Source organism: Cajanus cajan, chromosome 2 (assembly GCF_000230855.2).
Source record: "Cajanus cajan strain Asha chromosome 2, NIPB_CcT2T_4, whole genome shotgun sequence".
Classification (NCBI taxonomy): domain Eukaryota; kingdom Viridiplantae; phylum Streptophyta; class Magnoliopsida; order Fabales; family Fabaceae; genus Cajanus; species Cajanus cajan.
Window position 1 is genome coordinate 63,543,933 of NC_138518.1, and position 18,987 is coordinate 63,562,919.

The following is an 18,987-nucleotide window of genomic DNA, read 5'->3' on the forward strand; positions in this document are numbered from 1 at the left end:
TATACATGTGGCATTTAATTTATCCGGGGAGATATCTAAGATGTCTTTTCGAATCTCGAGTTCATTAATGCATGTGGATTTGAGCACGTACGTCCATTAAATATTTATCACGCTAGACAAAAAGCTATATATAACCAACACTAAACATATAATTTTATTTTCTTAAATATTATTTAAGTTGTATCGAACTTAAGGGTTATACCTATTACATACATATCGACATCTCATCAATCTTCATTATCAATATCCACTACTCCAAAATACCTTAATACGACTTGCAAATTGTAAGTTTTTGTGGTTTATATGGTTATATAGCCATTTGGTATATATAATAAATTTAGACCTTTTTTATTCATATAATTAAATAGATATGGTTTATCTAAGAGAATTCGCTTGTATAGTTAGTTATGTAAATGTGTCTCTTAGCATATATAAAGTGGCGAAAAAGAAATAAAGACCTAGAAGCTTAAGGGGAGGAATTGTCAATTTTTAGGATCTAGACAAGATTTTTAACAAACCCAAGTACCACGTACCTAATGGGCTCTATGATAGGAAGGTGGATAAATTGCATAGCTACCGTTTGTGTTGGTCAATGCAAAGTTTCAACAATTGGCTGCCACCAACCAGCACTTGGAAGTTGGAACAATGTGGACTAGCACCAGGAACCGACAGCCAAAAGACAGAATGTTAGTAATAGCAAATGATCATCGATGCATAAAGGAGAGAGCAGATAAGCTTTGCCCGAGTTGTGTCAGATATTTCAGGTAGATTGATCAGTTATAAAGTTAAAATATAATTAATAATTGAGGCTAATTCTCGAGTTTTTATACTTGAGTTAGATAAATTTATATTTATTTTCTTAAGATTGTTATTGAATTTATGGGTCACCTTAACATAGAGGTCGAATTTTTCGTAAATGTTCAGTTTGCAAATTTTATGCTCATGATATTCCATCCCCGATATAAGAGAAGCGTTAAAAATCTCATATTAACCGGTGCTATAATTAAAATAAAGTATATAAGAGTGATCAATTTTTATTTTATAATTAATTTTATAAAATTGAATTATGTCCAAATTTACATTTTTAAGATAGTAGTAATATGACTAAAATATAATATATAAGTGGAAATAATTTTGATTTTACTAAGTTGAGTTAGAATTCACTTTCTTATAAGAGTCTATCTCAGTGATTATTTTTATCAATTACTCACTATTTGACCATTATTAGATCATTTTCAAAAGTTTAACTTGCAAACTTTACATTCGAAATGTTTAGTCTTTGGTACAAAGGATTATGTTGGAGATCTCACGAAATAATAATAATAATAATAATAATAATAATAATAATAATAATAATAATAATAATAATAATAATAATAATAATAATAATAATAATAATAATAATAATCACTTGTTCACGATAATATTCTTTATTACTTTTATTTAGTATATTATGTTTTTGGATTAATAATATTGTAATAATGCAATATATTTATTTTAAATTTTATTTTATATTAATGTTGGTTACTTGAGTCCATAACAATGTAATAAATCAACAAATTTACTTTAAAATTTAGTTTGTAATATTATTTTCTTTATTGGTTAATAATATTGCATATGCAATAAGATATCAAATAATTTACATTTATTATGAAATATTTAAATTTTTATAAAAAATAAATAAATTTAATTATATTGACTCGATTGACCCAATCCAATTTAACCCATTTATTATTATATTAGATTGAATTGGTCTTAAAAAATAAAAATATACAAACTCTATTTAATTCAACTAATTAAATTTTGATAAGATCAAATAATAGATTAATTTAAACTCAATTCAACTCAACCCCACTTAATTATACCCTTCATTCCATGGCATTCAACTCTCACATGGGAATAAAAATTAATGTTATGGGCTTAATATGAAACTTCTCAAAGGACTTTACAGTTACATGTTTTTATCAAATGACGACATTGATTTTTACATTGACTTTCCTATTTTATTCTTAAAGCACGTTATTGATCTTCAATAAAATTAATTTTCATTCTCTGACCGTACATATCTTTTTATCCTTCAACTTATTTAAAATAACTATGTACTCCAATAAATAATTGCCCACTCTTCTAAAATAATATATTCTTTTTCAATTTTTCTTCTCACTCTATCGACTATCATAGACAGTGACGGATATAGAAATTTTAAGTAGTGGAGGCAATATTTATTTATATATTTGTAGTATTAAAAATTTATATATCACTTTTACGACTAGAACTAGGTTAGACTAAATTATTTATAATTTAATAAGTTTGAATTTATTTTTTACTGAAAATACATGTTCTAAGTATGATTTATTTATCTGTCATAGACACTATTTTAATGTTTGGTTAGAATTACAATCTCAAAGACCTACTTTATAATAATTTAACACTAATAAAAATTTAAAAATAAATATATTAAATTTTATAAAAATCAAATTTAATTTATTTATGATATAAACATGTTTTTAATATCTAATATAAATTTTTAAATGATAATTTATTTAAAAACATATTTTATAATAAAAATTTTAAATAGAACATAAATCTTACGAATTTTACTATTTTAATTTTTTAATCAATGTGTACAATAAATAGAAAGCATCAAACATAAATATGCATGCTCTTATTTTATCAAAAATTATTTTTTTTAAATATATTATATTATATATGTGAGCATTAATATATATATATATATATATATATATATTAAACTTTTAAAAAAATTAGTTCGTTATTAAAAAATATTATATATATATAAATTAATCTTCTTCAAAAATTTAAAAAATATTAATTAAATAAATAGACATCTTTTCCAAACTTAAATTTTATATATATAATAATTTAAACATATATAATTTTATCTTATAAAAATATAACTTTTATTTTTTAAATATATTATTTTTTTAAATAATATATATATATATATATATATATATATATATATAAAATTGGAAAATGATAGTGGGGGCAAGTACCCCCACAACAGTATACCTGGATCCGTCTCTGATCATAGATGATTTTTTTTCAAAACACTATATCACAACATGTAAATGACAAATTTTTTTTATTTGTACATATAGAGATACGAAGTGTCTTGATTTCGCTAGTGATATAATAATAGTGATGGTCATGAGTGGGGAAATGAATACCATTTATGATAGTTACTTTGCTAACGAAGCATTTGGTAGGAGAGAATTTTTTTCATACCTAGGAATCATGATTCCTGGAAATTACAAATCTTAGGAATCAAGATATATAAGAATAACGAAAATATGTTTGATTATCCATAGAGGTTCTTGGAAATATTCACATAGGATTCCAAGGAATTAAAGATTTTCATGTTTGGTTACAATAATATATTCTTGGGTATATAAATACTTTTTACAAAAATATCCTTTATTAAAATAAACTCATTAGATATATTATTTACTCAAATCTTATTATAAATATGATATTAAACTATTTAAAAAAGATAAAAGCTTATAGTTAAAATTATTTAAATACAGAATTCAATAAGAGAAATAAATAAAGAAAAATGTTACATAATAATTAAGAAGGATAAAAATATATTATTTCATTTCATTCATATAAAAAAATGAATAAATAAAAAGTGTTAACAAATATCATTAAACTGTAAAAATAAATAAAAAGTGTTGCGTTGATTAGATATTAATCTAATCAGCTTTGTTAAATTCTCAACGAGAAAAAAATTGTTAATGGAAAGGATTTGGGGAATGCCAATGGGGAGCCAACCACCATCGGAGCCGTCGGATGGGGGCGTTGGGAGTCTTAAGACGGGTCAGACAATGACCTTTAAGGAGAAGGTACTGGGTGCTCCGGCTATGCGGCCGATTGTTCGAGATCTTATTCAGGAGGGGGCGATGACGCTAGAATTTGAGGGTGGAGATCGGTTGCTACCCAAATTTAGCATTAAGACACCCACCCTTAAAAAGTTGTGTGAACCATGGGAACAATGTCTAGTGATCAAGCTACTAGGGAAAGAGGTGGGGTTCTTAACCTTGCGGGACCGGCTGCCTACTTTGTGGAAGGTTCAAGGAGGTTTCGAGTTGCTGGACGTGTCAAATGGGTATTTCATGGTGAAGTTTGACCTGGAAGCAAATAGGGATCGGGTCATGCATGGGGGCCGTGGATGCTCTTTGACCACTATCTAATTGTGAGACCATGGTCCCCGGAGTTCGTTGCATCAGCAACAAAGGTCGACAGTACTCTTGTCTGGATCCGGTTTCCAGGTCTCGGAGTTATGTTCTATGATGAGAGTGTTCTCCTAACAATTGCCTCAGCCATTGGGAAACCAGTCAAGGTTGACCTTAATACCCTGAACATGATTCGAGGTAGGTTTGCACGGGTCTGTGTCGAGATCAATTTAGAGGAGCCAGTCGTAGGAAGATTCTTCCTCAATGGTGTGTGGTATAATGTGGAATATGAGGGTCTACATTTGTTGTGCTCCTCGTGCGGCTGTTATGGGCATGTTCTACGGAATTTCCCGCATGTTATTAGGTCTGAGGTAACGGCAACTAGCGTGGGTGAGAAGGATAACACGGATCAACCGCCAAGGGATCCACTGCATGGTGCAGATTCTGCTGCTCCAACAGGTGAGGAATCTGTTCCGCGTGTCAGGGGGGCTGTCGCGCCTGATCCGCATGGAGATTGGTTGATTGTGAAACAGAGGAATCAGAAATCGAATCTCGTGAAACCGTTGAGCAAGGGCAGATCTTCCGCTCATAATGGGAGTGAGGCATTCACGGAGCAACATCATATTGTGCCAGGTTATTCGAAGAGGAGTGTTCACAATATGGCGGAGACACGTGCAGGATTTAAAAATCCACGTGAGCCGAGAGAGTCTCCACGTGAACAGGAGCATGCACTTGGCTCGTTAGTTCCTGATGGGGGCCACGGGATGCTTACGAATCAGAACTGCATGGGCTCCACGCAAGATCGGAAGAAACGTAGCAGAAGGGGGGAGTTAGGTGCGCACCCACAGCCCGTTCCAGCTGGCGAGTCTGCTTTAGCAGCTTCGAACGTGATTAAGGACCGAAGCCAGCGCAACAGCCCTCATCTCGGAGACCCACGCATTGTGCAAGATGGTAGGCAGCGTACGGCAATAAGTGTGCTTCAAACGGGGTGTACAATCAACGTAAATATTGATTCCGAGGACAACGTAAGAGAGGTTCAGGGGGAGGAGGATATCATGCAATACGACCAGCCATTGGAGACCATGATGGTTTGAGTATATGTCGTATCTTGCTGTTATTAATGACTACACATTTTAACATTGTGAGTTGGAACATTAGAGGGGCTGTGAATGCCAAAGGTAAAAGGAGGGTCTCGGAGTTGGTAAGGCTCCACCACCCGTCTTTTTTTATTGTTTTGGAAACTCATTGCCAGTTTTCTTCGGTGGAATCCTTTTGGAGGAAGATGGACTATCAGTTGTGTTATAGCGAGGAGGCTACGGGGCATTCAGGAGGTATTTGGGTTTTGATGGCGGGATCGTGCTCTGCCAACATATCTGAGTTTGCCTCTCACCCTCAGGCTATCTCGTTTAAGGTTGTGGAAGGAAGTAAGAGCTGGGTGTGTACGGCCGTTTATGCTAATCCTCGGGTGGACCTCAGACAGCAAGTATGGGCTCATCTCCGGGAATTGGGGGGGCGGATTAAGTTGCCATGGCTAGTGCTTGGGGACTTCAATGAAATTATGTTGTCAACAAAGTGTAGGGGTGGTCGTTTCTCGGTATCAAGGGCTTCACAGTTTCTGGAGGTTTTGAATGATTGCAACCTTCTTGACATGGGGGCCAAGGGTCTTCGTTTTACATGGTATCGTAATCAACATGGAGTGGTACTGGCTAAGCGGTTAGACCGTGTGGTGTGTAATGTTGCATGGCAAGCTATGTTTCCGGAAGCATATGATGAGAATCTGTGCAGGGTCTATTCTGACCATTGCCCTCTTCTACTGCGGCGGGAAGGCTCAAGGGACAACTCTCACGATCGACCCTTTCGTTTCCAAGCTGCATGGGCTACCCATAAAGATTTTGAGCGAGTTGTTAGGGAGGCGTGGTGCCGGAATACACTGACCCTTGCTAGTGGGTTACAAGCTATTCGTGTGGATGCCATCAAGTTTAATCATGAGGTGTTTGGAAATATCATTACTAGAAAGAAGGCTCTACAACGACGTCTTAAAGGGGTACAATTACAACTCGAGATAGGGGAATCTGATAGCCTGTCGCGCTTAGAAAAGGCCATTCAGGTGGAGTTAGACGAAACTTGTCTTCAGGAGGAGTTTTTATGGTTTCAGAAATCTAGAGAGAAGTGGGTGAGGTTTGGGGACCGTAATACGTCCTTCTTCCATGCTCAAACTCTTGTGAGGAGGAGGAAGAATAAAATCCAGGGGTTGTTTCTTCCAGATGGGTCTTGGCACATGGATCCTGAGGTGTTGAAAACTTAGGCAGTCCGGTTCTATATAGATCTTTTCTTGATTAATAATGACCAAGAATCTCTAGACATGCTTAATGGGGTTCCACCTGGCTTGGGAGTTGAGGCTCAATCTGCCTTAACTGCCCCAGTCACGAAGGAGGAGGTTCGTCGGGCGGTGATGAGCATGAAGTCGTACAAGGCACCAGGGCCGGACGGGTTTCAACCGTTCTTTTTCAAGCAATATTGGCCTATTGTGGGTGATGAGTTATGGCGTACGGTGAAAGATGCTTTTCGGTTTGGGTTCTCGGAAGTATCGCTATTGGAGACTCAAATGGTGTTAATTCCAAAGGTGGACCATCCAGTTAGCCTTAAAGATTTTCGTCCAATAAGCTTATGTAATGTGGCCTGGAAGGTTATCTCTAAAGTGTTAGTGGCTCGTCTTAGACCCTTCCTGCAGGATGTCATTGGTCCTTTCCAGGGCAGTTTTATCCCTGGGAGGGGGACTCGTGATCATAGTATTATTGCTCAAGAAGCCTTCCATTTCGTACGGAAGGAAGGCTCAGGTGTGGGGTCATTGGCGTTAAAGATTGACCTTGAAAAGGCATATGACAGGGTCAGGTGGGATTTCTTGGAGTCGACGCTAGCGTAGTTTGGGTTCCCAACCGTCACAATCCAACTCATTATGTGGGGGTTGAAGAATTCGAAAATTTCACTTCTTTGGAATGGAAGCACACTACCGTCCTTTGTTCCGTCTCGTGGCCTTCGGCAGGGAGACCCATTATCTCCATATCTGTTTGTTTTCTGCATGGAGCGGCTAGCCCTTAGGATCTCTGAGATGCTACAGGCGGGTCAGTGGAAACCGATTCAGCTATCCCCTGGGGGGTTACCACTTTCACACCTTCTCTTTGCTGATGATATTTTGCTATTTTGTCACGCTTCAGAGGACCAAGCTCGTTTGGTGGCGTCAGTATTGGAGGAGTTTTCGCGCTCATCAGGCTTGAAAGTCAATTTGACTAAGTCTAAGTTCGTGAGCTCGAGAAGGGTTTCTCAGAGGAGAATTGAAACGTTAGAGGGATTGCTGGGGATTGGCCACACAAATCGGATTGGGAAGTATTTGGGGGTTCCCATGACTCATGGGCAGCCGAGGTGCGCAGATTTTTATGATGTGATGGATAAGATCCAGGGTAGACTTGCGGCTTGGAAGTCCAAGCTTCTTAACAAGGCCGGTAAGTTGTGTCTCGTGAAGTCCACTATCTGCTCTATCCCAGTGTATAGCATGCAAACATTGTGGCTTCCTCAAGCAGTGTGCAATAGAATTGATCAGGCTTGTCGCCGCATGCTCTGGGCAAAGTCTGATTGCGCACGGTTTTGGTCCCCAGTGAGTTGGGATGTGGTTACTCAACCCTTGACGTTTGGTGGCCTAGGGGTTAGGGAGGCGCGAAGGGTGAATGTGTCACTCCTTGGAAAGTTAATTTGGGATCTCCTTACGGCTCCACAGAAGCCTTGGGTTCATATACTCAGCAATATATACCTACATGGAGAATCTATCCTGTGTGCGCAAAATAGGCGGGGTGCGTCTCCAACCTGGTCAAGTCTTATTAAGGTCCTTCCTTCCCTTCGTGAGGGATTCGAGCCTCATCTAGGATCTGGTGCTTCATCTCTTTGGTACACGGACTGGTCAGGTGCTGGGCTTTGGTGCGGGAGAGTTCCTTTTGTTCATATTGCAGACACTAACAGAACGGTAGCAGACTGTTGGGTTAGCGGACATTGGGACTTCACTTCCTTGTATACTGCTATTCCGGCGGAACTGATTCATTCAGTCCAGCGGTTGACTGTTGCCACCTCTTCTTTGGAGCTGGATCATTTTGCTTGGAGGGGTGACAGCTCGGGTTGCTATACAGCGGCGTCTGGGTATCGTTTCCTGACTACATGTTTGACAACAGAAGGGGATGAAGTTTGGAAGAAGCTCTGGAAGTTAATGCTCCCTGAGAAGGTTAAGTTCTTTCTGTGGCAATGCTTTCATTCAGCCCTTCCAAAGAATCAGGTTCGGGCTGATAGGAGGTTGGCTGAGTCTGGTGCGTGTTCGCGTTGCTCTTGCCCTCATGAGACTATTTTACATGCTCTTCGTGATTGCCCGTATTCGAGGGAGGCACTGTTGTCTGGTGGGGCCAGTGTGGGTTGGTCCTTCTCTGTAATGGATTGCTTCCAATAGCTGAAGGGGATTATTCTGCACAAGGATGCCGTTAAGCTCTCCATTACCTTGTGGTGGGTCTGGCGGTTTAGGAATAACATGTTGTTTAACGGCGAACTGTGGACGATCTCGACGGTCCGTCGGAAGGTGCTAATGTCTACGGTGGAGAACAGTGTGTACAACGTTAGGAGGCGTTTATGGGTGGAGCAATCACTTTGGAGGCCTCCGGAGCACCCGTGGGTCAAACTAAACACGGACGGGAGCTGGTTGAGTCAGAGTTCTGCTATGGGGCTGGGGGGAGTAATTCGAGATTGGGCAGGTATGTGGCGGGGAGGCTTCTCACGTGGAGTTCGACATGGTGATGCGCTACGTGCGGAGCTGTTGGCTTTGGAGGAGGGATTATCGGTTTGTTAGGAAGGTGGGTTTCGGAAGGTGAGTTGCGAATGTGATTGCCTGGGAGTAGTTACACTATTTCAAGACCAGACAATGGATAGGGATTATCTGCATAAGCACTATGATGTTATTCGTCGTATTAAGTGCATGATAGCTAGGGACTGGGGAGTTTACGTAAGTCATATTCCTAGGGAGATGAATTCAGTAGCTCATACGCTTGCTAATTGGGGTGTACGGAACATAGGTTCTAATGTATTTTGGAGGGGTCCTCCTGATTTTATCCTATTACCATTAGGAAGAGACTCTATGTCTTGAGTTGTCTGCTGTTTTAGTTTTCATTCTTTACCAAAAAAAACTGTAAAAATAAGATTCCCCCAATTTAAGATTCTTAAAAAGGTAAACACATTCCGTATATTAAACATCCTTAAGAGATAGATAGAAGAGAGAGAAATACGAGTAATGATGTGATAAAAAAAATGAAAAATATTAATGAGGTATTTGCATTGTTGTTCATAGAGCTGTCAAAATGGGTAACCTGGCCCGGCCCGACCCACAATGAATTGATCATTTGGTGGGCCAACCCAACCCAACTCATTTATTAGTGAGCTCAAAAAATTTGAACCCGGCCCGACCCACCATGGGTTGGTGGGTTAAACGGGTTGGCTCACATAATTTTAAAAAAATATAATTTTTTTAATATACAACTAAACGCGTTGGTGTTCAGTGCGAGACTGTGAGGTGGCCCGGGGTGGTGGTGCGCGGTGGCTCGCGATGTGTGCGGTAGCTCACGATGCGCGCGGTGGCTCGCGATTGGCAGTGTGCACAGTGGCGCGGTGGCTTGCAGTGCGTGCGGTGGCTCGCGATGAGCGCGGTGGCTCATGACGTGCGCGGTGGGGCTTGGTACTTGTGGTGCGGTGGGAGCTATGATGCAGTGCGGCGACAACTATGGTGCAGTGCAGTGGTAGCTATGGTGCGGTGCGGTGGTAGCTATGGTGTAGTGCGGTGGCAGCTATGGTGCGGTGTGGTGGCTGCGTGTGAGAGGGTATGAAAGTGAGAGGCATTGAAATTATTCTGATTGAAATTGAAATCCTATTGGGCTGCATCTACACATACACATTGGCCCAATAACTATTGTGTTTTTATTACGGGTTGGTGAGCCAGCCCGGCTCACCACAAGTTCAACCCGGGTGAGCCGGGTTCAAAATTGGCTCGTACTAAAATTTTTAAATTTTTCTTGACCCAACCCGACTCAAATCCGTGGTGGGCTGGATTGGCTCACCGGGCTGAGCCCATTTTGACAGCTCTAGTTATTCATATTTATTCACTCCTAACTAATATATATATATATATATATATATATATATATATATATATATATATATATATATATATATATATATATATATATATATATATATTTGGTAAAGATAAGAAAGATTACAAAGATGGTCACAATGAAGATTGAATCTAGGTTCTCATGCTTCTAATTACTCCAACCCCTCCCCACCCAACTATTAAACTAACTCTAGTGGTTAAACTAATTTTAATATATACTTTCTTGGTACTATTATTTAAAGCTTCTACACATTTTTTTTTTTTGATAATCCAAATAATTGAAAATAAAGGAAGTACAAGGGGTACTCCAACCCATTACAAAATACCACATGTGAACTAAAAATACCGTTTCACAACAAAGAACCTAAGCTAGACCATCACAACCAGCCCACAACATTGAAATAAAAATTGCAGAATCAGATTTCTCTAATAGACTCGTTTACTACCTGAATACATTTATCTAGGTGAGGCAAGCTGCTGGATTCATGGACCAAGAAGCAAAGTCGTACCTAAAATCTTTATGTCTTGTCCTTAACCAGTTCCAGGTTCTAATTTTAACCAAATCTACCATCTCCATTGCAGATATTTGAGTGGAAGAAAAGACCACTTCATTCCTAGCCAACCACACTGTCCATATGATGGCTAACCAAATAGATATCCAACAATCCTTTTTCTGAGAGTTACAAAAAGAAAGACCGGAGAATTGTTCCAAGTGCATTGCACAATTATTATGCATAACCGTGCTAACACCTAACCAGTTAAAACATTCCATCCAAACTCGAAAAGATTCATGACACTCAAAAAATATATGTGATATAGTCTCCATGTGGCCCGTGCAGCGAGAGCACTCGACCTGTGAACTGTTCAAGATGCCTCTAATAAACAAATTGTGTTTAGTAGCAACTCGGTTAAGAATTACCTTCCAAGCGAAAGCTGTAACCTTTGTTGGAACTACTTGCGACCATACTTTTGAAAAGATTTTATTGGATGCAAAAATCCTTTCATTTCTAATCTCCTTATATGCAGACTTGACAGAGTAAATACCACTGGGATCAGCAGTCCAACTCCAACGGTCTTCTACTTCAACCTTTAGATTTAGCTCACTGATTTCTGTTGTAATAGAATTCAATAGATCTTCTTCCCACTGAAATAACTCTCTACGCCATCTCCAACACCACTCAGGGCCTCCATTCCTCCAAACTAACAAATCTGAGATTTTAGCTTTCTTATTTTCTACAATGAGATACAATCTATTATACCTTTGTGACAACCTACCTCCTTGCAACCAATCTTCCTCCCAGAAATATGTATTTTTCCCTTTCCCAACCACCTTTCTACACCTATTTGTCATCCAATTGTTGGTAACCAAATTATCATTTTCAATGCTACACAAGTCAGCCCACCATCTAGAACCTTTCACCCTTGACCCACTTGAAAAGGACAAATGATCTCCATACAAGGAATTAATTACCTTTACACATATTAAAAACAATTATAAATAAATAAATTTTTTTTACAATTTTATTAAAATAATTCACTCTCTTAATAATGTGTTACGATTAATTGTGATAATTAATTAGTTTATATAAAAATGAACTAAAAAAATAATTAATATTTCATTAAAAAAAATAAGAACATCATTCATTTATTACATTTTCCAAATATTAAACTGCAGTGACTATGGGAAGGAGAGGGTGTAGATAGTAACTCTGCTGAATGAATAATGAAGACGTACCATGGACCAACATGCTATATGCCATGTTCTCTTAGCCCGAGTCTCACGAACCCATTTGAGGGTATATTTGATGAAGCCCAATTTGTTTTACACAAGAATGGCAAAACTCCATATAGATTTGAGGTCTGTCTAAAAGCTAAATTATCTATTTGATTATCTATCATCATTTCTGTTTATATGATTGTTCTCCGGGTATTTATTGAGTTTAATTTTGATTAATCTCGGTATAATTTTTTTTAACTCTATTGCATGATTAATAATAATTATGGGTGGCAAAACGGGCTAACCCGCCCCGTTTTGGCCCACCCCGCCAATGACCCGCCAAAAACAGGCTGGGTCGGGCTGGCCCGCCAATGAAAAACGGGTTGAAAATGCTGGCCCGCCTCGTCTAAGGATGGGTTGGCGGGCTAGCCCATATACCCAAAAAATAATTTGCAAAAAAATGGAAAAAATAATTTACGTAAGCAAGGTAGGCCTTTTGAACCATGCTGCCCAAAGATCCAAATGGAGAATCAGTAGTAAACTGTAATAGCATTTCTCTGTTGCCAAACATCACGTTTACTGTTGGAGGCAAACCTTTCACCCTCACCCCTGAGCAGGTTTGGCTTTGAAATTTTGATAAATTAAATTAAATGCAGTTTTTAGTAGAAATTAGAAAACGGTAGGGTTTTTCATAAACGGTGGGGTTTTTCATAAACAAACTTTCTTATCATTATATTCACTGTCGCATCATTGGAAAAATTAGAAAAAAAATAGAAATGGTAATAATAATAAATAGGCAAGACGCAGCACGGAATCACTTGTTTTACACGCACGCGTAATGCCTCCTTGTTCTGGACGAAGCCAAGTAGAAAGTGAAGGTGCTCTTCGGTGTCCGTGGTTGGAATGGAATTGATTTAGGGTTTTGGCTGAAACGGACTCTCCTAATCTCTTTACCTGTTGGGCCTGATTTTTTTTTTTATATATATATATATAAAGCCTATTATTTTATTCATACTAAAGCCCAATCATATGTGGGTTGGCTGAAACAGACTCTCCTAATCTCTTCACCTATGCGGGTTGGCGGGTTGTGACAGGCCAGCCCGCTATTTGGCCCGCTGGGTTGGCGGGATTGGCGGGGCGGGCTTGGCGGGTTGGCAGGCTGAAATGATGGGCCCGGCCAGTCAAAAATTGGCGGGCCAGCGCGCGGGCCCGCGGGCCACAGCCCATTTTGCCATCCCTAATAATAATGTAAAAGATTTCAGATTCACGATGACAAAGAATTAATTTCATGCACGTTTAATAAATTTAATCCGCAGGTGCTTCAGCGATATATATATATATATATATATATATATATATATTATTTTAATATTGATGACAATGACTTTTATTAAGTATTACATCACTCAATAATTTTATATTAATTATAAATTTTGTAAATCTAACCGTTAGATTGAAAGTTCTTTATTCTTAGATTATATATACAAAATTTTATATTAATCCAAGATGATTTGATACTTCATTCTTATAAAACAAAATTGACGTAATATATATTTCAAAATATACTAAAATATGAATACTTTAATTACTTTCAAGTTCTTGTTCAATTTTAACAAAATTTGATATAAACATATAAAGTGATATAAACTTTCAATCTAACGATTGGATTTACAAAATTTACATTTAATATAAAGTTATTGAATGATATAATACTTAGTAAAAGTTACACCGGTGTTATTATAACTCTCCTCATATATATAATATTGATAAATATAGATTAACAATTATTTAAGTCAAACAAGTAATACTTAATGCATAATATTAGTTTATGATTGTTGTTAATAATTAACTAAAACAATGCAACTTCAGAAAAGTATTTACTTTGTTGATTCATTAAAACTCAGCAAAATAACATGTTTATGTCTAATTCAAATTTGTACCGAATCTTATTTTGAAAAAAAAAATTATTATATTAAAAAATTAGTATGATACTTATTTTAAAATTTTTTTTAATATGATTTTATTATAAGAAGGAGAGAGTATATAATATTATTTTGATTCTTATTATAAATAACAAATATGAATTTTGGTTCATCCGGAGACAAGCAAATCATGTCGCTCACTCCTTAGCTAGGGTGTCAAGATATTATGCTAGCTCCCACGTTTATGATTTTATCCCAACATGTATTGCACCTCTTATTTTGAATGATATCAGTTAAGTTTATTCTCCTCAAAAAAAAAAAAACAAATATGAATTTTTCTTTAATTCTAATTATAAACAACAATTATTAGTCTTAAAAGTTACTTAGAATTATTTTTTTATATCTTTAATTTCTTATTAATTCTATTTCTTATATATCCACTCACTAATTAATATTAAATATCACAATCACTTAAAGTAAATAATATTTTTAAAATAAAATTTAATTTTTATGATAAAATTAGTTAAAAATAATCAACTTAATCATTTTCCTTGATTTTATGATTTGTCTTATTTTATTTATAATCAAGACCATGAACAATATTCATTAAAATCATATTTACTTTAAATAATTCTTATAATTTTTACAATGACTTTTGAAGAATAATTTTAGTGATATTTTCTTTAATAATTTCTTATTAATATTCTCGCATCAAATTTTGGCAGAATTAAATTTATTTTAAAATTATAAATTTTGTAAGTCTCGTATTCTTTTAATATTTTTTTTTTCAAATTTAGTAACATTCATTAAAATTTGTTATTTTTAACCTATAATAAAAAAGTATTTGAAAGAGTCCTACTCACTCATTCCACTTCATTTTTTCTTAGAAAGTGTTTGGTGGACTTTGCGGAGCATGCATCAAGTCAAGTCAATCAAAGTCTCCTCGTTCCACAACAATCAATGTGATCGGGCGTATACTCCCCGTTGATCAAAACCTTACGGCATTACGACTATTCTAGTCTTCGTCATCTAACTAAAATCTACGCATTTAATAACTTCGATGAATCTATTGAATATTTACATGTGGCAATAGGAGTAAGGGTCTACGACACCACACCCCAAGCTTCGTCATTTATGAAAGTAAGAGATATGTTCTGAATCGTAAACGAGTACAACGATTTTAACTTATATTGTGGTCATGCATCGACTCATTTCAACAGAACCTTATTATTCACAAAAAAACGACTCTTAAAAGGCTTTATGTTCTGAAAATTGCGTATAGCATTTTTTTTAATTAAGAGATATGTTCTGAATCGGTTCAATAATATATAATAATATTATTTTTCAAACATATTAATTACTCGGGTTTTAGATTGGTGAACAATTAATAAACTCATAAAAAATGAAATTACACAATAAGTTGGCCAATTTAATTTTAAATATGAAAATCAGGCTATGCGTATGCTTAGTCTATAAAATATGTTATGAAACATGATTCAGTCAAGAGACACGAGAGAGAAGAGAAAATCACTACTATGAAATTGATTAGAAGTAGAAAGATACAAAATAATGTTGGGCACATGTTCTATTTCCATAACTGATTTACATAACAATACATCTAACAAGATAGAGACCAAGCTTCAAAAAAAAGCAAGGTCAAGTTAGAGAAAAGATATTGTGACTGCCAATTGAGTTCCAAGTTGGTGTCATTGAATTATTGTTTTAAATCATTTCATCTAAATATGTTTGTGGAATACATAATCAAAACACTAGCTCATTCAATCTTCTTGCAACCCAGTTGATTTGATTGAACTGCTCTTAAGGAGGATCAACCTTTGCAACAAGTAGCTTCCAAAAGTCAGAAAAAAAGAAAAAAAAGAAGAAGAAACAATTAGCAGCTGATTTGGTATCTAGAATTCAGTCTAGAGCCGTCAAGTCCACCAAATTTTCATGAAGCTTTTATTCTGGATCTTTAAAAGCTTTGACTTGGTTGTTTCAATTATACTCTTAGTAACCTCTGTCTCCATTTTAATTCCTTCAACTTTTATTTCATTCTTTTAATTTTTACTTCCTTGAATTGTTGTATTTCTTTAGTGGATTTGGTTTGGTCCCCCACATTTTAATAAAAAAGATAATCAAAACACTAGGGCATCAAAGAATCTTCAAAAATGCCATCTCTCTCCCATATGTTGCTCATCTTGCTGTATACTTCAAGCATCGTGGGCCTTTTACAAGGAGAAGGATGAACACAGTCACATGCAACTTTGAGTAAAGCAGAAACCTCATCTTCAAACTCTATCTCCTTTAGAGATTTATCCATAACATCATAGAAGCCAAAAGGGTCCTCGAACAGATTAGTAGCATAAGTGTAAGTCGCAAAAGGGCCATCATTAGTATTGCCCAAACATTTACGTGTCTGGCCAAATGATTTCCCTCTAATAACCTCAAAAAGCAAAGTTCCAAAGTCGTACACATCCTTCTTCTCAAATCCAACGTTTTGGCCTAGATCATAGTTCATGAACATGGCACTTCCAAAATTAGATATTCTTGGCTCAAAATTGTTTCCTAACAAAATACTCTCGGGGGCAATACTTAGATGAACCATATGTAAGCTATGATGAAGGCAAGATAAACCTCTTGCAACCCCCAATGCAATCCTAATAACCACATGCCACCCTAATGTTGTCGTATGATTCAACCAATCAGAAAGACTTCCATTTGGCATGTAATGATACACCAAAATTCTTTCATTTCTTTCTTTCTCTATGCAGAAACTGATCGGGGACACTATGTTTCTGTGACTGTACCTCCCCATCATTATTTCTAACTCGAAACTTCTTATAAGATACTCAGAATCATAGAGTCTCTTAACTGCGAAGAACCAACCGTTGGGAAGTGTTGCCTTGTACATTGTCCCCGTACTTCCCACACCAAAGGCATTGTCCTTGCTAAAGTGTTTGGTTGCAACACACAGTTCTGTGAAGGTCGTACAAGTCAACCATCCAATTTCATGGATCTGTATTTGTAATTCACCCCAGAAAAATAGTATAACAAATTAAAGACAATAAGTCAATTCCAATGGAATACATATACATATATATATATATATATATATATATATATATATATATATATATATATATATATATATATATATATATATATATGCGTTTAATTTGGTAGGATTATTATTATGGTCAATGAAATTTTATATAAAGATCAAGGTAACCTGTATTCTACTCTCTAGCAACTCCACAGGTAGATCTTTTGCTATCCTTTTGGCTCTCTTTCGTTTCTGTCCATATGAATATGACACAATAGATTATCAATAATGACAACGATACAGCACTTATTTCGTAAATGTTTTTTAATTCTCATACAAAATATATATATATATATATATATATATATATATATATATATAAGATTTATTTACTCAAAAAAGTAAGTTTTTTTATTATAATTACTCCACACAATAATTCATTCAATATCATCTTTCCAATCAATAAAAAATTACTATGACTAATTATCAAAATAGCTTATAATAATCTATAAAGAAGTCCAAGCATACAAATTAAATTCAAAGTTACAAGGTGAAGCTTTACGAGTTTCTAGTTCAACATTAAAATGAACCTCTATATTATATTTATATAAGTAGAGATGGTCAATACTTTCTCAATTATATTTCAAAAACCACTTTAATTTGTAAATCACAATATTTTGCTATGCAAAATTGGATGTTTTCTTGAAAACAATTCGACACACTAGCATTTCTGCATACTGGATACAATAACATAAAGTTTGTGAAAACAGTGGGATGCACAGGGACAGACAACCTCTTGGATTTTTTGTCGTTTCAATTCCGGATGCTGCAATTTACACTTCTGTGTTGCTTTCTTATAACCACCCCTTCTACTTTCTCTGTTCTTGACAAGTTGTGCTGGTAGACAATAGGACATGTATATAACTATGAAAAAAGTTGCAGCAAAAACGTATCCAGCTGTAAGACCTTGCCGAAATGATTCATGGAATTGGTTCGAGGACTCCATCAAATTACTTTCAGTTACACAATATCAAGAGTCCACCACAGATACCGTTCACTACAACATCAAACATTAAAAACTAGTTAGCTATATATGTAAAATTCTACAAAATAGATGTACCAAGAAGTTGAATATTACAAAAAAAATGGAGATGTAAAAAATATCTGCTGGAATTTCACCAGAGAACTCCCTAGTCTTGAATGATCGGTGGCTCGGAAATAAAGCACGTAGAGTGTATCATATAATTAAGCTGACTTATGTAGTGGAAAAATTGTAAGTACTGCACGTACGTGTTAGTTTTTTCTTATTCGTTTATTTATGAACCCTTCTATACGCGTAGAATTAGACTTTGTTGACTACTTTGGAGTTGTTCCAAACTTGACGTGAATAGTTCATGTTTGGGTTAGTGCACACGGAAACATATTTCTCTCCTTTTGACGTAGATTTGGTTTGAAGACGTTAGTGTTAGGTTCAACTTATCATTTTGAAACAATCACTGTCTTCAATTTTTAAAAATAATTTTGATTTTTCTTTTTTTATGTTTTATTTAATTTATTTACATAAAAATTATTGATCACAACTTAAGTTTAAACCAAAAAATGTTATATATTATTTTTTAATTATTTATAAGATATATTTTTCACATGAGTTTTTCATATTTATTGTCCTTTTGGATTTGAAGTTGAGTTTTATAATTTTTATATAGGTAAATTTAATATTAATGTCTCACTTCTTAAATTAATTAAAAATTATTTCAAAATTGAGTCAAAAAATTAAAAGATATTATTGTTTTTTTTAAAATACTAATCTAAATATAAATAATAAAAAATTAAAATAAATATTTTAATATATAAAAGACCAAAATAAATATAAAAACATTAAGATAAAGGAAAAATATATATTTAGCTTAAATTTT

At 35.4% G+C, this 18,987-nt stretch overlaps 4 protein-coding genes across 5 annotated transcripts; 2 read left to right on the forward strand and 2 right to left on the reverse strand.

The window, feature by feature from the left end:
* The first annotated feature begins 4,303 nt into the window (after positions 1 to 4,303).
* Positions 4,304 to 5,290, forward strand: LOC109817874 (uncharacterized). The gene has a single exon (XM_083069830.1). The coding sequence runs from the start codon at positions 4,304 to 4,306 to the stop codon at positions 5,288 to 5,290; it is 987 nt and encodes a 328-aa protein (XP_082925956.1).
* Positions 5,291 to 5,316: 26 nt separating this feature from the next.
* Positions 5,317 to 6,501, forward strand: LOC145955124 (uncharacterized). The gene has a single exon (XM_083069831.1). It carries the CDS (start codon positions 5,317 to 5,319, stop codon positions 6,499 to 6,501), a length of 1,185 nt encoding a protein of 394 aa, XP_082925957.1.
* Positions 6,502 to 10,849: 4,348 nt separating this feature from the next.
* Positions 10,850 to 12,677, reverse strand: LOC145955126 (uncharacterized). The gene is made up of 3 exons (XM_083069833.1): positions 12,585 to 12,677; positions 11,309 to 11,860; positions 10,850 to 11,062 (listed from the first exon to the last, which is right to left on the reverse strand). The coding sequence occupies exons 1-3, from the start codon at positions 12,675 to 12,677 to the stop codon at positions 10,850 to 10,852; spliced, it is 858 nt and encodes a 285-aa protein (XP_082925959.1).
* A 2,909-nt stretch (positions 12,678 to 15,586) lies between these two features.
* LOC114914943 (probably inactive leucine-rich repeat receptor-like protein kinase At5g48380) lies at positions 15,587 to 18,404 on the reverse strand. Of its 2 annotated transcripts, none has more exons than XM_083068649.1 (4): positions 18,251 to 18,404; positions 17,865 to 18,128; positions 17,258 to 17,323; positions 15,587 to 17,044 (listed from the first exon to the last, which is right to left on the reverse strand). In XM_083068649.1, the coding sequence occupies exons 2-4, from the start codon at positions 18,075 to 18,077 to the stop codon at positions 16,172 to 16,174; spliced, it is 1,152 nt and encodes a 383-aa protein (XP_082924775.1). In that variant the 5' UTR covers positions 18,078 to 18,128; positions 18,251 to 18,404; the 3' UTR covers positions 15,587 to 16,171. The 2 variants fall into 2 exon arrangements, with proteins under 2 accessions (XP_082924775.1, XP_082924774.1); XM_083068648.1 differs by having other exon boundaries at positions 18,210 to 18,383.
* Positions 18,405 to 18,987: the final 583 nt, after the last annotated feature.